Below are 17,626 nucleotides of genomic sequence, written 5' to 3'. Positions count from 1 at the left end.
ACGGTACAGGGACAAAGCTAAATAAACCAGAGGTGTGGAGTGTTATTCCTTGTCCACATACTCTGCTTCTAGTCTTGACTTTCGGAGTTACCGTTCTCCATTTTAACTCTTCTATAAACCGTCCGTCATCAAGCTCCCTGTTCTTTCCAAAGCTGTCTGTTGTTGGACTGCTCTATCATTCTTACTTTAACCAAGAGGACCTGTCTCCAGATCTTTTCTAAACAAGAGGTGACTTTTTGAAACAATGGTTCAGTTCTTCAGCAAGCTGCCCCCAGAGCATCAAGATTTAACAAAAATGCGAGAAGATGTTTTCTCTTGGGTGTCCCACCAGGCTTGGTGGCTTGGACACTCCACTTACTAAGCTGGAACCACGGGTGCTTCATCTCCGTGGGGCACACGCAGGATTCCCAGCACCTCTCTTGTGTCTGTGGCTTTGGAGGTGAGGGGAACTTGTGGTTGTCACACTGCAGTGACCGAGAACTGTCCTGAACTTCCATTCAAGTGCTGATGACCTTAGCAGGTGTTTCTTTTTTCTTTTCTTTTTTTTTTTATAAAGATTTATTTATTTATTTATACAAGCACTGGGTACAGTCAGAAGCATGGGAGGGTGAGAGAATTCACCAGAGCCAGAGCAGGGAACAGACCAGGCAGACGGATGAAATACACTGCTGATGGGAGCAGCGGGCATGGCAGGAGAGGTCTGTCGCACCATGTGGGACCCTCGCCGGTGGCCGGGGATCGAACTGGCGCTGCATAGGCTGTGGGCAGCTTCGCAACCCAGTCTTAGCAGGTGTTTCAATTAGGAAAGATTATAATTGTCTGGTAAGAGAATTTAACTCTTAAATGAGCACAAAATACATTTTACTCTGTAAGTTTTCCAGAATGCAGCTATTGTCTAAGTTGAGGGAAGACGGTAATTTGTTTCATTTAGAACGTTAAGAACTGTTTATTGTTTCAGAACCCTGGGTCGCCAAGGGCGACACTGCTTGTCTTCTTCGAGTCATGGTGACAGTCTGCATTTGTAGATATCACATTCAACTTGATTCTATGTACACCAGTGTCTGCTGTCACTGCATCACTGCCTTCCCCTATAGTCGACCTGTTATATTATAATTTATTGTCCCTTTATTTCTGCCTTTATTATGGTAACGACATTGCATCATAATCATCACTATTGGTATTATTATTACTGTAAGTAGGTTATGCTCTACAAGAATTCTATTTCCAGGTCGTAAAAGGTGTCAGCTACAAAAAAATTGCCATAGTGAGCACTGGGGCTCATAGGTTTAAGAATCAGAGGCAGCAATCATTCCTCAGGACACGTCAAATTAAATTATATATTCTCTTGTTTTATTTTCAACATATGGTTGGGCTGGCAGGAGAGAGTGGAAGGGAGTAGAGGTGAAGTTGCGTGGGTCTGGATTTGGGCATTTTGGTTTGACGTCCATTTATTGGATGTACAATTCCAGGTCTGATTTCCAGGTTACAACTGAGAGCTCGGAGTTTCTCTTTAAATAGAAATTATTTACACTATTTCAACCGTATCTTTTCAATCCTCTTGAACAAAATGGACGGCTCTGTCTGCATTTTATCCCATTTAGCCTAGCATTTGAATTCTTACCCATTTTTATCCACTGCAAACTTGAAGATTCTACTCTGTGATCCAAATTACTCAAAACAATTCACTAAAACCACTCCCAGCAACTAGTCTGTGTATCCAAGCCAGGTGCCCTAAAGTGGGATGACAAATTATACTTTTTTAATTTTGGGGGGTTGTTCTTTAGTGAACCTCTTAGTCCCGGTGGCAGATGGCATCAGTAAGTAGCAGAGGCCTCTGGTACATGCCAGAACAGAGAGCATCCACCCTCCCCACTTGGCAGGAGGAGATCCACCTTCACAGATCCATTTCTGGTTCCCTGGGCTCACCAGAAATTAGAACCCACTGGACTGTTTTTCACAGTCCTCACAATGTAGCTCAGGTGAGTACACTTCTCTCTTGGGCGCTTTTGATTTTGGTGACGTTTTGGAGTTGGACATGGAGGTAGCCAAAGAAGCATCCCAAATCTACCGAAAGTAGTTTGCCTGCTCCTTGCGCTGCTGGATGACAGAACAAGGTGAGCACCAGCACTAGGGACAGCACCCGCGGAGCACGGGGACAGCGGCTGAGGTCCAGAGCGGGCGGCCCACGACCTCGCGTGAAGACAGCCGCGGGCAGCAGCAGGCACTGCGGGGATGGCCCAGGGTGTAGCGGGGCAGCCTCTGGGCAGAGAGGAGACGGGCGGGACAGGGGACTGGAAGCGGCTTGAGCATGTCGTTTGCACTCGGCATTCCACCACCACTGAAAGTCCTGCCCTGCCCTGCCCCGCCCTCCCCTGCTCTCCCCTGCCCTCCCCTGCCCTGTCCTGCCCTGCCCTGCCCCGCCATATGCTTTTGTGTGTGTCTGAAATTCCCCTTAACAAAAGTATTTTTTAGCAGTGAAAGTGGAGAGATGACAGACAGACAGACAGAACTCACCAGCCCCACACCGTAGCAAGAGCAAAAAAAAAGGTGACTTGCTGAGCCTGGAAGAGGAGGAACTGGCCTGAGGGGGGAGGTGGGGGGGGGCGGGGGGGGCGGGGGAGACAACATATCAACAGCACCGAGGCGGGACTCCATCACTGCCTCCCAGGGTCTCCCTTCCAAGAAATTCTAAAACACGGCCTGGCGTCCTGACCTCCCGCACAGCCGCCTCCCTCGTCTCTGTCCTCAGCCCCACGGAGCAGGCCGGGGCTCCCCGGGTGACCCGCTGGAGCCCCCTCCCTGAACACCCCTGCCCTGTCCGCGGCCATGCATTTGCACCTGCTCTTTCTTCTGCTCCCCAACATCTAATTAGCTGGGGCGACTGGGGAGAACGGGGTGAGCAGCCTGATGGTGGGGGCAGCTACCCTCGCCCCTGACTCACCGCTGAGCTGTGGGGCAAGTCATCTGCGCCATCCCACACTTGATTTCCCTATCCGTAAAGCGGGGAGAATGCCAGCGCCTGCTTTACAGGATTGTGGCGGGATTAAATGTGTCGAGACGTGTGAACTGCGGCGTGGCGGGGCTGAGGCACAGCTTGGCCAGCAGGAGCTGTCGCGTCGTCATTTGGTGTAAGAGCAGCGGACGGCGTCATCCGCAGCGCTCACCTCTTAAGGTCTAGCTGACTTGCTCCCGAGCTCAGAAGCCTTCTCCTTAGTTAGTCACAGTCCCTCAGCTCTTCATCTGTAACCCCTGCCTGCCTTGCAGCTTTTCCCGCATGACCTAGGTCAGCCTGTCAATAGCTGACATTTGTGTATTTCCTTTTAGTGGTGACTCTGGGTTTCAGTGACCCGCTCAGCACCCGGCAAGTGGGTCCTGAATGTTTGGCTTGAGTTGAGAAATCCAGGGGCTATTGTGACATGTGGGTTTGCCAAGGCAGGAAGCGCAAGGGCAAGCAGAGCCGGGAGGGAGGAGAGTCAGGGGAGGGAGCAAGCCCTCATCTGAGAGCGGTCTTCAGGAATCAGAGGAACATGGAGTCACTGCGGAATGGCAGAACATACTGAAAAAGATATTAACGACCTCATGCCGTAACTCACAGTCTTGGACGATGACATCTTCCTGATCGTCTTTCTGGGATGCTGTGATTCAATGACCCTCTCGCTCACCCAACGCATTAAGTTGTGTTGGTTTTGTCCCACGCGCCGTCCTGGCCCACGTGGCACCGAGTCCTGTCTCTACTTCATTAAAAAACTCGAGGATCTAGAGAGAAGGCGAATGCTCAGAAGGCACAGCCCCTCGGTTGGGAGACAGCAGAAGCAGCTGGTGGGGTTAGGCAGGGCTTCCCAGGGAGTGAAATATGCAACCACCTGCTGGAAGTTTGAAATAAATCTCTCTTACTCTTTCTTCAGCCTATCAGCAAAAGTTGACTTTCAGATCCCAAAAGGAGGGAAAGTGCAAGAACTACGGAGCTGAAGGAGAGAAGGGAAAAGGGGAAAGGAAACAGTCTTTCTCTGCAGGGAGTGGTCCCGGCCCCTTCATCCAATTAGCTGCTATCTCCGAGCAGCTGGTCACCCGGCCATGGAAATAAAGCACCACCGCCTCCCTGCGATGCAGGGAAATGCCAGGAGTAGAGCTGTGGCTCACGCAGAGGCGCGAGGGTGTGAGCACACAACTTCACCACTACCCAGAACTTTCAAGGGAAGGTACAGAACATTCTCAAAGCCCAAAGCCGCAGCCCCGCTGGGCTCGCAGGACGAGCCGCCCCGCTGCCGCTGTGCTGTTTGACCACAACTATTTCCTTGAGACGCCTGTCTCAGAATCAGCCACAGTGACGGCCGCCTCGTGAGCAGGGGTAACGTTGAGTGGCTACATCGACCTTGAATGTACCTGAAAATGTAACCCTTTTCTGGTGAGAACATTGACCCCCCAAGGAAGGCAAAGCATGGCTGTCGTCTCTGTGGTTCCAACCCAAGCTAGGCCATTCCCTTCCACTCTGGCGAGGCCACCCGACACGCCATGTGTCCACTGCCAGGCTGGCACTGTGTTTATAATCGCCTCTTCTCACTCGTTCCTTTGCCCCAAGTGGAGTCTCTGAGGAAGCTAATGAAGGGACGTTCAAGCCCTCCTGACTTACATGAGCCCACCCAAGACCTGAGCCTGGTTTCGTGTTCCTTTTCTTAAAGAAGTGTCCACACGTGCAAACTTCAGGTCCCTCAACATTCTGTCCAAACACGTGAAGTGGAATGTATGTGGCTAAACTCTAGAAAACTCAAAGATGGAAGGTGGCAACTGCATCTCCTGTCCCGACACTTCAACTCCCTGTGGATTCCCTGCATTTCCTCTTGCAGGGAGCAGGAAAGTGATCTTAGAATCCATGCAAAAGACTGACTTTCATGGGCTAAATCTGACCCCTTAAAGAAGAGTAAAGAAAGGAGAATCTAAAAAAAAGAAAAAGAAAAAAGAAAGGAGAATCCGACTACATCATTGTCGGTACTGCTCATGATTGTTTCTGCCCTTTTTCTTGTACTGCCAGTGCCACTGATTTGGCACGTACCTGGTCAGACAGTTTAACTAGTACCCTGCACACATGTTCTCAGCACTCGTGACAACAACATGAATGCACACATTTCACAGATGAGGAGAGTGAGGGGTTCAGTAATTTGCCTAAAGTCACACTCTACCTGGATCTGATTGACTCCAGAGCTTGACGCTTTGTTCAGGCAGAGAAGTTAAGAAGCTGGAATCTCCCTGGAATCTCCACTGTCCTAGCTAGTCTTTTCCTACATCCACTCTAACTTGTTAACAGATTCTTCACAGCTAACGTACATTTTCCTCACAACCTCTCCTCTTGCCAAGACATTTGTTTGGGAGTTAAGGAAGCTTAGTGAAAATTTAAATTAGACCCCAGCTATTTTAATTTTTTTTTATTTTATAAAGTTATATTTATGTCCCACCTCCAAACTAAAGATGATGGGTGAGCACAGCAATCTGGATCTCGGCAGCAGATTCAGAGCAAAACAGGAACAAGCACAAGCTGTATGTATAAAAACGGCCAAGCCAAAGAACTTGAACAACTTTCTACATGACCTTCAGAGCAACTCACTCTTCTGGAGTGATTTTTGGTTTCGTCTTGCAACGAACTCTAAGGTGTTTCCTCTATCCCAGTTCAATTATTATCACCCTACATTTCATGGGTGCTGCTCAACACAGTGACAAATCACCCTTAGCATTGTTTTTGCTTCCCACCTTCTCACTGTCATCAGAATAAGAAAATATATAATAACTGGCATCTCTACCCACACCACCCCTAAAACCACGTGCCCAAATGACTGGGCTTGGTCTTCAGCCTACCTTGGCGTCTGCTTCCAGGGAGACCAGACTGTTCTGGAGAGAAGGAAGTCTGTCTTTCTTCAGGTTAGGAGTCAGAATAACTGACGTATTTGTCCTTCCTTCCTGTCAAGTGCAGGGCTGAAGCTGTACACCTTAAGCCCGCCCTGAGTGCCGCTGTGGCTACCCCCACATCACTGAGAAGCCAGGAAACAAAGCTGCCCCCAAACCACAGCCAGGGGCTCTGTATGCCAACAGCTGACATTTTAGCTGCAGGAAAGTCCAAGCTGTTGTTGCTGGAATGTTTCCTCCCTGCCAAAGAAGCCCCAGCAGAGACTAGAGGCTTCGGTAGCAAACTTTCCCACACCTGCAAGGGATTTCACACTGACCTCAAGTGTGAATGATTAACATCATCTCAAAGAACAGCTGCTAGCTCAAGACTGACTTATAACAACAGCCAGTGGGTGCTAAGACAAATCACAACTGCCGCTTGATAAATTTACCCCGAAGGAACACAGCCAACCACACACACAGAACTCTAGCACCTTCCCAGAAGCCCTCGTCCGCCCCTCCCACTGAGCGCCTCCCCCCAGTGACAGCTGCTATCCTGGCTTCCAGCACCACCCATGAGTCTTCCTATGTGTGCATTTTAGATAAATCGCACCGGAACTGTTTTGAATCTGGGTTTTTTTGTTCCACTTGTTTCTGAGATTCCTCCACACTGACACATGCGGTCACAGCTTGTTCATTCTCGCGCGGTTGTATTTCATTGGCGAGTACATAAAAATGTATTTATCTGTGCAGGGTAAGGTAAAAAATCAGGCTTTTCTGCCCTCCCGCCATCAGGATAGATGAGGGAACCCTGTGATCCTAGAGCATGCCTGATGGCGGGCACCTGAAGTGGATGGCGGGCACCTGGAGTAGGGTGTGGGCATAGGTAGATGGGAGTCAGCTGAGCTAAGACTGGGCTTTTTAAGGGCGGCGTCACGGGGACGCCAGTAGACGCCGAAAGAGAAGAAGCCCGAAGCAGAAGCAGAGAGAACGCCAGAGAGCCCAGATAGAGTGAGGATTTGCTGGGGGCTGGGAGGCCTGCCAGCCTCCCGGCCCCCCAGCACCCCTGCCTGCCACGTACCCACTGAACCCCAATAAAAACCTGCAAAACCACTGAGGACTCTGACTCCTCCTTTACCTGGTCTGCATGGGATCAGAAAACCTGCACTGTGTCCTGTTCCTGTCCTTATAATCTGATAAATCGCATTAGTCATAGTTCAGGGCTATTACAAATACCGAAAGTATTGATATGAAACTTTTTGTAAAGTTTCTTAAATATTGGTGTGTTTCTGGTGGTTACGTGCCTATGAGCAGAACTGCCACGTCATCGGTGAGCCATTTATTCAGTGTTAGAGGGTGCTGCCCAAGTTTTCCTAGCAGGTGCACTAGCTCACAGCGGTACCAGCAACTGTCTCATGGCTCACGCCCCCAGCAATGCGCCAAAGCCTTTCCGACCTTATCCACTCCAGAGGGTGATGCTGTGGTATCAGACCTGAATTTTCATTTCCCTGATGTTTTAGGGTCCTGTGAGGTAGGTGTTTAGGGGCCATTTGGAATCTACTATGATGTAGGGCTTGTTCAAGGCTCAAGTCTGGGCTTGTTCAGGATATCTGTTTTTCTGTTATTGACTTGTAGAAGTTCTTTATATATTCAGGATATGAGTCCTTTATCAGATATTTATATTATGGTTCTCTTCTTCCACTCTATGGATTTTTTAAAGTACTTTTTTCTAACATTGTTGTTAAATTTTGCACAGTATTTGATTTCTCCCCTCAGGTATAATATCCATAGTTTTCCCACTACCACAGCTCCCGTGATCCATCACCACAGTCTACATAGCTATGGATTTTTTTAATTCCTTCAATGGGCCCTTGGCTCATAGACAGTCACCTTTTTGTAATCTCTCTGTGCCTTAATCTCCTCTTCTTCTAAGGCCATCAGACACAGTGGATTAAAGCCTGTGCAAATGACCTCATTTTAACTTAATTACCTCTTTAAAGCTATTTCTAGGCATAGAATGTCACATTCTGAGGTGGTTAGGATTTCAATGTGAGGAATTGGAAAGAACACAATCAGCCTAAAACACTAAGAAAAATCAGAACTTACAGTTATATTTATTTTTAAAGCAAAAAATGAGACTTTATTAATGCTTAGTAAGTGGTTCGTAATCAAGTCTATCATAGTTGAATTCAGCATGCCTTTGGGATCCCAGCTTAAAAGTTCCCACAGGAAGATATAATTACAGAGGGTGGGGGTGCCTGCCCTAAGGTTTCAGCCTGCAGTGGACAGCAGGGAACAGCTGGCAAAGGCAGGATATACTGGGTGTTGATCTGCAAATTACATCATAGCTGAAACTAAAGGGAGGTGACACAGGCTGACCTGGGGATTAGAGCAAATAGTAGTGGATGGGGGGAGTGGGCAGGTTGACAGATGGGCAGGACAGATGGGCAAAGACACAGTGAATGTGATAAATCGCCCAGGGAAACCTTCAGGATGCTGTGTGCAGCAGGTGTGGCTCCTCTCCTTCCTAGGTGTCCCTGTACTATCCGGCAAGTTCTATGTCCACTGATGAGCAACCCCTTCCTGATCAGCATTCAGGCCACATTGCCTCTTCCTTGATAGCTCTCAATGACTCAAGCCAGCTTGCTCCATCAGCTTCGTCCCAGCCTGGAGAAGACATGGGGCAAAGCCACAGCAGAGTCTCAATGGTCATGCAGTGGGAATGACAAATGCATCTCTGCTGTCATCAACCAACAGTCTAGCTTCATTTGTTTCTGCAGCTACTTTAGCCTATGCCTGTTGATGCAGCATTTTTTTTTTTAAATATACACAAAACTGGGCCTCCCTGGTGGTGCAAGGGGGTAAGACACAACCTATGAAATTAACCGCAGCCACTGCAAGCACGAGTTGGATCCCAGCCAGGGAGCTACCCACATGGTGCAGCGGACCTCTCCTGACTCGCCCGCTGCTCCCCTCAGCAGTGTATTTCGGTCCGTCTGTCTGTTCTGCTCCCCGCTCTGTCTCTGGTGAATCCTCTCACCCTCCCGCACCTCTGGCCTGTAACCCAGCTATTGTATAAGTAAAAAATAAATCTTTAAAAAATAACATAAAATATACACAAAACTGATAAACTAATAAAGACTACAGAATGAACATCAATGAGTCATAATAAGTGCCAATTGGTGACTCCTGTTGGATCATGGCAGTGGTGTCCCAGGAAGGGGTGGGAGTTGCCAGGATCGGGAGGAAGAGGAACCCAAGGCTCAGCTCAACAGAAATTTCCAGTTGGTGCTCAGGTATCTTGGTCTTACAGTGCCTGTACTTTCCAGCTGACAGCAGACCTAAGTACAGGCATTTCTTAGATAATTTCTTAGTACCTAAGTTCTCAGCACCAGACTCTCTAGGTTTGTGTCAGCCACAAGTTTATGTTCCACTGCAGTATTAAATTCCTCAGAGTTGAGTGTTTTAACGTTGCCATCTTTGTTGTTTTCTGCTGCCGCTGGCGATGATGAAGACTGACTTAGCTTGGCTCCGTGGCTCAGCTCAGCAACGCGCTCCCTAGACACAGGGAAAGGAAGAAATCTCGAACATCCACACGGCTGGAGTCAGCGGTTGGTCATAGACAATGGCGTGAGACCCAGCTGTGGCTGTTGATATCATTTGCCGAGGTGCAGTCTCTGAGATTATAAGGCCACACTTGCTAAATACAGGTGTTGGCAACGTCAGTCTCAGCAACTTCTGCCAATCTAACTCTGATCCTCACACTGGGAAACAGACCTAAGATTCACTCCATCCGATCACCGCACAGAAACTCAACCTTGTTCTAGACTATGGCTGCACACCAGTGGTTATGTGCCTGCGCACCTCTACTCCAGTGCTTCTGATGACGTTCATTCTTGGGGTGCTGGACACGGCAGCTAGTGCACTGGCAAATGCACAGGCCCCTAAACTCCTCAGCCCTACAGTGTTCCCCGTGTGGGCAGAGAGCAGAAAGACCGCATCACAGGACCATGACAACGCAAATCCCACTTACAGAAATTCATTTTTTAAAACTTTCCCTAGAGACCACATCTTACTCAGCTTTGTAGTGTCAGGTGCAGCTCAGAGGCTGACACAAAGCAATTTGTGTGGGGGGAATAGTACAGCGTCCTGATGACAAAACAGACCAATTCAGTCACTTCTGGGGTGGACTCGAGAGGCCATCACAATCATTTAATGAATGTTCTTTGATAGCCGAAACTGGAGTGTGACAGCCAGGGCATATAAGCTAATGCAAAACATTTTAAACTCCTGCTTCCGTGTTTTCTGTTGATTTGCTAACATGCTGTTGATGTTCAGTTACGATGTCACTTCAGATCCATACATGGCCGATGCCCCAAGCCAGCAGGCGTTCAGGACGCTTGTTTGAATTAGGAAGTTCTGAAGAGCTGTGCAGCAGTTTTAATAAGATGCCCCAAACCTCTTACTCTGCCACTCAGATGCTCACTAAGAACCTGTGCACCCTTGTTTTGCTAAGACACTTAGTAGGCTTCCAAGCACAGCACAGCAGGGGAGCAGCAGAAACTTAGGAGAGTGAAAAGGCTCTCTCCCCGCACCCCATGGCTCAGGAGCCAGGACCAGGAGGCAGGGTCAAGTGATTGAGTAGTACACTTGGCTCTGGATCTCAGCTGTCTAGGGTGGAAAGAAACCTCCTCTCTCCTGGCCTCTGCTTCCACGGAGAGAACCGGTGACTGCAGCTTCCTCCACCCACCCACCCGCCCCCTCAATTCTCTGATTTGAGACAGAACTAACACTTCTGGGGAAACACCCAGGACAGTGTAAGAGGCAGGGGCTGCATCAGTGAATACAGAGATTCTACCTCTATGGAACTTAGGTTCTCTAAGGTAGAAAGGAAAAGGGTGCTAATGGGTGGGGTTGGGGCTCTGCACCTTAATTTTACCACGGCCCTGGGACTTGTCGTCAGCTCCTGGGGAAAGGGACGTGGGCTTTGCAGAGACGAGAAGTGGCCATCTGATTTCTAGGATATGGTAGAAAACCAGAAAAAGCGGAGATCCAAGTCGAAGATCTTGACCTCAGGGCATGCAAGTGGGCACTGGAGCCTGCCTTCCCGGAGAGCTCTGCCCAGCATCCGGAGAAGCTACAGGTCTGCAGAGGGCACGTCTAGGTCATTCCGGCTAAGGTAGCAGGGGAGTGTGCAGCATTTTACAAGACGGTTTTTTGAATGGCGCCTAAAGGGAAAAAAACCTTTATATGGAAAGTATATCTCCCCACACACCTCCGTTCAGAAACAAAGTTTCCTAATCCTGGATGCTCAGGGGCCCTGTAACCAACATCTCACATTACCCATTGCGTCGACTGAAAGCACCGTGCAGTTTGCTACTAGGCGTCCGAGTCTGGAAGTTGAAACGAACCCACACGCTACGAGCCCGAGGGAGCGGTCAGGAGGCCCCGCCCTTCCTGGACGGGCTCTGGTACCTTGGTTCCGTTGGGTTGCTGCCGGCTACTTCGTTGCTAGGCGACCTAGACGGCTTCCCTGGAAACCCGCGGCGGGAGAAGGACCTGCGGGCAGGGGGCGGGGCTAACTCCTAGCCCCCCGCCGGGTGGCCGGGAGGAGGGCGGGGTCTGGGCGGGGCTCGAGTCGGGGGCGGGGCCTGAGGGGCGGGGCGAGGGGCGGGGCGGGGCCTGAGTGCGCCTGCGCGGCTCGCTCCCTCCAGAGGCGGCGGCGACGCGCTGGGGGAAGATGGAGGATTACCAGGCCGTGGAGGAGGTAACGGCCGGCGGCGACGGGAGGGCGGCGGCCGGGGGCGCGGGCCGTGTGGCCCCCGGGCCTCGCGCGGAGGGAGGGGCGGCCATCCCCGAGCGGGCGGCCGGCGACGCCCTGCGTGACCCCGGGGCGCCCGGGGCGGGCGTGGCGGGCGCTTCCCGCCCCGAGGCCGCGCCGGGTGGGGCTCCCCGGCCTCGCCCCGCCCGCTGCACCCCGGCCCCCAGCACCCCATTCCCTGCGCCCCCCTCCTGCCCTGTCCACGCCCGCCCCGCAGCCCCGGGCCACCCCACCCCCGCCCTGCCCCCCGGACCCCCGAGCTTGCTCACCCTCCAGCCCCGCTGGGCCCCGCGGACGGGCCCCCCCCGCGAGCCGGGACCCGCACCCCGCCGAACGCAGGCCCCGGGCGCGCGGGCATCCCGGGATCCGCGTCCACACCCAGCCCCCCGCCCCTTGCGCCCGGACCCCGCTCCCCGACGTCGCCGCCGGCCCGCGAGGGGCCCGCCGCGGGGGTGGGAGACGCGCCCCTTGGTTTCCCGGCGCGCCCCGGCCCTGGGGAGGGTGCGCCCCGCGCAGGCCGGAGGCGCGAGGCCGCTCGGGGGGCGAGCGGGGGACACGCGCCTGCAGCGCCCTCGGGCACCTCGGTCCTGCCGGGCCGCGTCTCCACCGGTGCAGACCTGAGACCCGCGGGCGGGGCCGCCTTTGTCTCCTGCACACCTGGTTCCTGCGCCGGCCAGCCCCGCCCGGCGTGCGCCGTCCCCCGTCCCCGTCCCCGTGCCAGGCCTGCCGCTCACATTGGGGGAGAGGGACCCCTTACTGCCCCAGTGCTGGAGTCGGGTCAAGCACACGATTATTTGCCCAGCAGAAGAGAGTCACCGGGTGCGCTCCTGCCCGCTCGGTGCCATTCTGGAACAGCTGCCCATTTTCTTCCTGCTAAGCAATTCTTGTTGAAGTTCAGATAGAGAGTCCTCCATCTTAGTCATCTGCCAAAAATAAAAATAAATATGGAAAGACTTGAGAAAAACAAACTGCCCGAGGTTCTCCCCGGGTGCAGCGCTCCCCCTGCGCCCCCACGCAGTGACCCCCGCCACCCCCGCCATGCTGGAGTGGACGTTCTCCTCAGTGAACAGCCTGGCTGGACTGTTTCTGAGATCATCCTTTCTAAATTACGTTCATTGCCTAAATGTGCATTCATCAGTCCATCTTCTACCTTGCAGACCGCCTTTGTCGTGGATGAAGTGAGCAACATTGTAAAAGAGGTGAGAGGAGAAAGGCTTGCTTCTTAAATGTTTGACTAATGGCTTATGTGAATGAAAATAATGTTTTAAATACTCTCTTGGAATTGTTTCGACTGAGCCTGTGTGTTTTGGCATTTCAAATAACAGTTTTCACATCAGTGACTATTTAGATAAGCATTACTCCCATATTATGTAAATTATATATTGTAAATCAGACAGGAAGTTTTATATATATAGCTTATTATTGAAGATTACAGTATTCAAATGAGTGCGTCCAGTGTTTAATGAAGAAAGTGTGAACATAAAAAATTGAGCACCTTCCAGTTATCTGGTACCTGGTGACCCAGTTGGAATTTATTCATTTATTACTCTCACATTTCTAAATCATCCTCTTTTTTTTAGAAAAAAAAATTATTTATTTATACAAGAACCAGGGTACAGGCCAGCTGCGCGGGAGGGTGACCGGATTCACCAGAGACAGAGTGGGAAACAGAACAGGCAGACTGATGAAATACACTGCTGAGGGGAGCAGCGGGCAAGTCAGGAGAGGTCTGCTTGCCATGTGGGAATCTCCCTAGCCAGCCAGGAATCAAACCCGCTCTGCAGAGGCTGCAGACAACTTCACAGCACAGTGCCCAACCGCCTGCACCACCAGGAAGGCCCTAAATCACCCTTTTATCATCACTGGACACCCTACCTCCTTTAGGTGATAAGAATGGGGGATAAAAAGTGTATTTTTTCTTCATCCAGAAAATACATATAAAGTGGGCATGCGTGGACTGGCACTGAAGGAGTGCCCAGAATGGGGGGAGAGGGACAGACATTCACCAGATTACCATCCTGGAGCATGTGCGCCTGCGCACCCTGTGGTGCTAGGGTATGTGCTACTCTGAGGAATTGTCAGAACAGGAATTTGGGGAATCATTAGGCATGGGGGTTCACTAACAGAACAGAGAGAGCAAACGTTCCTATCCCTGGTAGGAGTGTGTGTGGTGTTTGAGGGACCAATGGAGCCGCATGACTTGAGTGGTGGAGAGCCAGGGCAGGACAGGCCAGAAAGGCTCTCCTGGCAGCTGAGCATAGAGACCGAAGCCCTTATTGGAAAAGCCACCAGGTGATCTGGGCTTAGTAGCACTCTGAGGTTATGCTGGTGATTTGGAACTTTCAGTGCAAGTTGTTATCAATGCAAACTGCTGACTAGGGCCCTAGTAACAGCGCCACGCCCGCATTTGTGACCCACATCAAAAGACAATGGTTTTGTCCTGGCCTCTACATTATTCTCTGGCGTGATTTTGAGTTGCTTTGCAAGATCTTTAACAGGTTTTTTTTTCCCCTAAATACAGCGTTACTCTGGGGGTTTGGGTGAATGAAATAATCACACTGAAACCCTAGGGAATGGGGTAGGTTTGCCAGGAAGTTCCCCTTTGGCCACGCTCGGCTTCTGCATGATCTCTGGTGGGGTTGCCAGGCTGCCAGAGTTGGAAGTAGGCTTTCCCTTCTCCTCAGTAGCACGCAGCGTGGTGTTGCCAGGCTACTCGCATGTATCGCCAGTCTCAACAACTATCCTATTACCCCCCTTCCCCCTCCCCCGGAAATAGATTAATTCTGTCCTGGAGCTATTTTCAGGATGGGGTAGTAGTCAGTTTGGGTGGGTCCAAAATTGGAAGAGGGTTTTCCTTCTCCCTGAAAAGCAGTGAGTTTCAAATTGTGTATGGAGTTGCCAGAGTTAGAGGTTTAAATTGACTGGAAGTCATCATCTTACCCCCACCCCTGGCGATGCCCAGGTCTAGTCATAACCAGAGAGCCTTTGAATGCCAGCCTTATGCTGGAATGCCAGCCTTATGCTGGGGAGGAGAGCAGGACGTGGCAGAGCAGGAGGAGTTGTGATGGGGTGGGGGTGTCGGGAATCCAGGATCTCTGGCTCAATAGAAGCCAGGGTGTGACTGCAGCAGGTTTGTGTTCCTCCGGAGGAGTGGGTGGGGCTTAGGCCCTGGCATTAGACCCCCTGCCCACCCTCCAGCCCTAGGACTGTCTGTGCCGGTCTGAGGACAGAACTTGTTCCGCTGAATGTTTTTGTTGTAGGTTATGACTGTGATAGAACTGAGTTTTCTGGTTTCCAGCATAGCAGGTTAGAAAAGGGTAGAGAAGAATGCTGCTTAGGAGCAGACACACTGGCATCAGCATAAGAGACCCAGAAAATCATGAAATGGGAATTCACTATAAACTTGAATCAAAATGCAGGCAAGGAACCAGGCATAATTAGTCTGTTTTTAAAAGGAATTTTTCATTAAAAATACATACCAACTTAGAATCTAGTTTGGATTTCACAGAGCCGCTCTTTAGTCATCTGCAAATGCCCTTACATGGGCAGATTCCCGGGAAATGCTGGATCAAGGACGTGCATTAGAATACATGACTATTCGGATAGGTTTGTACACTGTTGCTTATACAGACAACCAGTCAAGGAATAGGCCAAGGAAAATATTTTGTAGCCTCAGGAGGAAATATTGTTGCTTATCTCATGAGAGTAATCACAATAGTGAACATTAAATCCAATCAGAATGTTAAAAAAAAATGACAGACCTTATTTAATTATGAGAGCTTGTTTGGAGGTTCTAGCAGGGGAGCGCAGCTACTCGTATACCCTCGACCGAAGACCGGTCCGTCTCTATTCGGGGAAGGCCGTCCTCTTCGACCGAGCGCGCAGCTTCGGGAGGGACGCACATGGAGCGGTGAGGGAGGAAGGGGACACCCACCTAGCCAGCCAGATCAGCCGAATCAACCCTGGCGATCAATGGGGTGACAGATGTCGCAGCCAGATCGCCCTCACATCCCAGACCTTATTTAATTATGGATTTTTTTTTTAATGAACATAAATCTTAGCTAAACGAAGCATGTTAAACAAAAGGTAATTTGTAAAGGATTCCTCATGGTTACCGATAAGCTCACTGGGTTATATTTTAGTTGTATTTCGCGGTTTTTGTGGGGAGGAAACACACCCAAGGTGCTTGTTCTGCTCATGGGATCCCTGCTGTTTTCCAGGCCATAGAAAGCGCGATCGGAGGCAATGCCTATCAACACAGCAAAGTGAACCAGTGGACCACAAACGTAGTGGAGCAGACTCTAAGCCAACTTACCAAGCTGGGGAAGCCATTTAAATACATTGGTAATGGGTTTGTGCATCTCGAATGTCTCGGTGATTCCTTAAATATTGGTCGGGGCACAGCTGGCCTGACTTCCTGGTTCCCGGCAGGGTTTTGGGCGTTTACCAGCCCTCAGGCCTATTTAGCTGCTGGAACCACTGACAGGCACGCCTCAGGGTTTCACAGCACGAAGAGCAGATGTTTTTAAGACAGGTGTGTGGTAAAGGACAGGGAGGTGCACCTGTGCATGCTCTCAAGCCAGGCAGCCTGCCCTGAGCATTTTGTCACATGCCTCCTCCCGCAGTGACATCTATGTGCTGAAAGTGGGCCAAAAGATGTATGTTGCCACGTAGATTTCTCTAATGAACGTTCGTTTTAATTGAAGTGACCTGTGTGATTATGCAGAAGAATGGAGCTGGGTTACACACGGCCAGTTCCTGCTTCTGGGACAGCTCCACTGACGGTACGTTTTCATTTGTTTTGTGAAGGCTTGTCATGGGCATTTCCTTAAGGGTTTTCCAGTACACTCTTGGACTCTGCGGGAATGTAGATCACTTGGAATGGTGTTTCTGTGAAGTTGTGTGCGCAGGTGTTTCATATCTCCAAGTCCATGTTTACTGGCCTCACTTACTAGAACCTAGTAGAGCTTGGCCATGCTTCTCTGTAAGCCACAGAGGCGAGCACAGGATGTTTTGGCCTTAGGAGAAATCAAAATAAAGGGTCCATGGCTTCCCAGAGTTTTCAGTGCCAACCTGCCCTTCCCCCCGCAGGGAGCTGCACGGTGCGATGGGAAAACAAGACCATGTACTGCATCGTCAGCGCCTTCGGACTATCCATCTGACCTCCCAGGCCTTATCCTTTGTCTCAGCGCGTCTCTCCGTCTTCTGCTCCCACGTGTGAATTGAGTGAACGCCTTTCTGTTCTCTTTGTGTTTTGTGTGGGTTTTTTGGTTTGGTTTTGTTATCGGCGGCACTCCCCAAGTGTAGAAGAAACCAAATAGCACTGTTCTAGGACCTGCACGCCCATTTCAAAGAAATCATCACCCCTGGTCTTAACTCTGAATATTTCTTTTCAAAGGTGCTAAAAACTGGAATCTGTTAGTGTGAAACTTTCTCTATTCTCTGAAATGATTCAAATACACTAATTTTCCATACTTTGTACTTTTGTTAGAATAAATTATTCCAATTTAAAGTTTGTTCTTTTTTGTAGAGACTGTCACAGCTGAATTCTTTATAGTTAGTAGCTTCAGAATCTATAAAATTGTAGAAGAGACAGCTGCAGTGTGCTCCTCTCTGACACAGTGGTTTGCTGGGTTCCCTCAGGGCAGGGATCCCATAGCTTCCTGTGCTCGGCTACATTTCTTCCTCTGGGCAACATAGCTTCATCTTCTGGTCCCTCCCCTGCAGCACCCGGTGGGAAGTAGGCAAGATGGTTGACTGTCCCTTGGCCAGAGTGCTCTGATCTCACCTTAGGCCCAAGTCCCAAACAGTACAACTCTCCCACGCGCGCGCTTTTCAGTAGCAATCACAAAGCATGTCTTACTTTTTCAAGCTTCCAGAATGCTTTCCCACTCATTCATTGTGTCCACACAATTAGATATTTATAATCAT

General features: G+C 50.4%; 1 protein-coding gene across 3 annotated transcripts; it reads left to right on the top strand.

Annotated features, from left to right (window-relative positions):
* Positions 1-11,614: 11,614 nt before the first annotated feature.
* On the top strand, positions 11,615-16,857 carry DYNLT1 (dynein light chain Tctex-type 1; the record flags this gene model as incomplete). Of its 3 annotated transcripts, XM_084228187.1 has the most annotated exons (5): positions 11,615-11,641; positions 12,853-12,894; positions 15,916-16,039; positions 16,402-16,479; positions 16,787-16,857. In XM_084228187.1, 5 exons carry the CDS (start codon positions 11,615-11,617, stop codon positions 16,855-16,857), a joined length of 342 nt encoding a protein of 113 aa, XP_084084313.1. The 3 variants fall into 3 exon arrangements, with proteins under 3 accessions (XP_084084313.1, XP_084084314.1, XP_084084315.1); XM_084228188.1 differs by lacking the exon at positions 12,853-12,894; XM_084228189.1 differs by lacking the exon at positions 16,402-16,479.
* Between the last annotated feature and the right edge of the window lie 769 nt (positions 16,858-17,626).

This window comes from Talpa europaea (assembly GCF_964194135.1).
Source record: "Talpa europaea genome assembly, chromosome: 2".
NCBI classification, from domain to species: domain Eukaryota; kingdom Metazoa; phylum Chordata; class Mammalia; order Eulipotyphla; family Talpidae; genus Talpa; species Talpa europaea.
The sequence above is the reverse complement of the archived record's forward strand: the minus strand, read 5'-3'. Positions and strand labels throughout refer to the sequence as shown.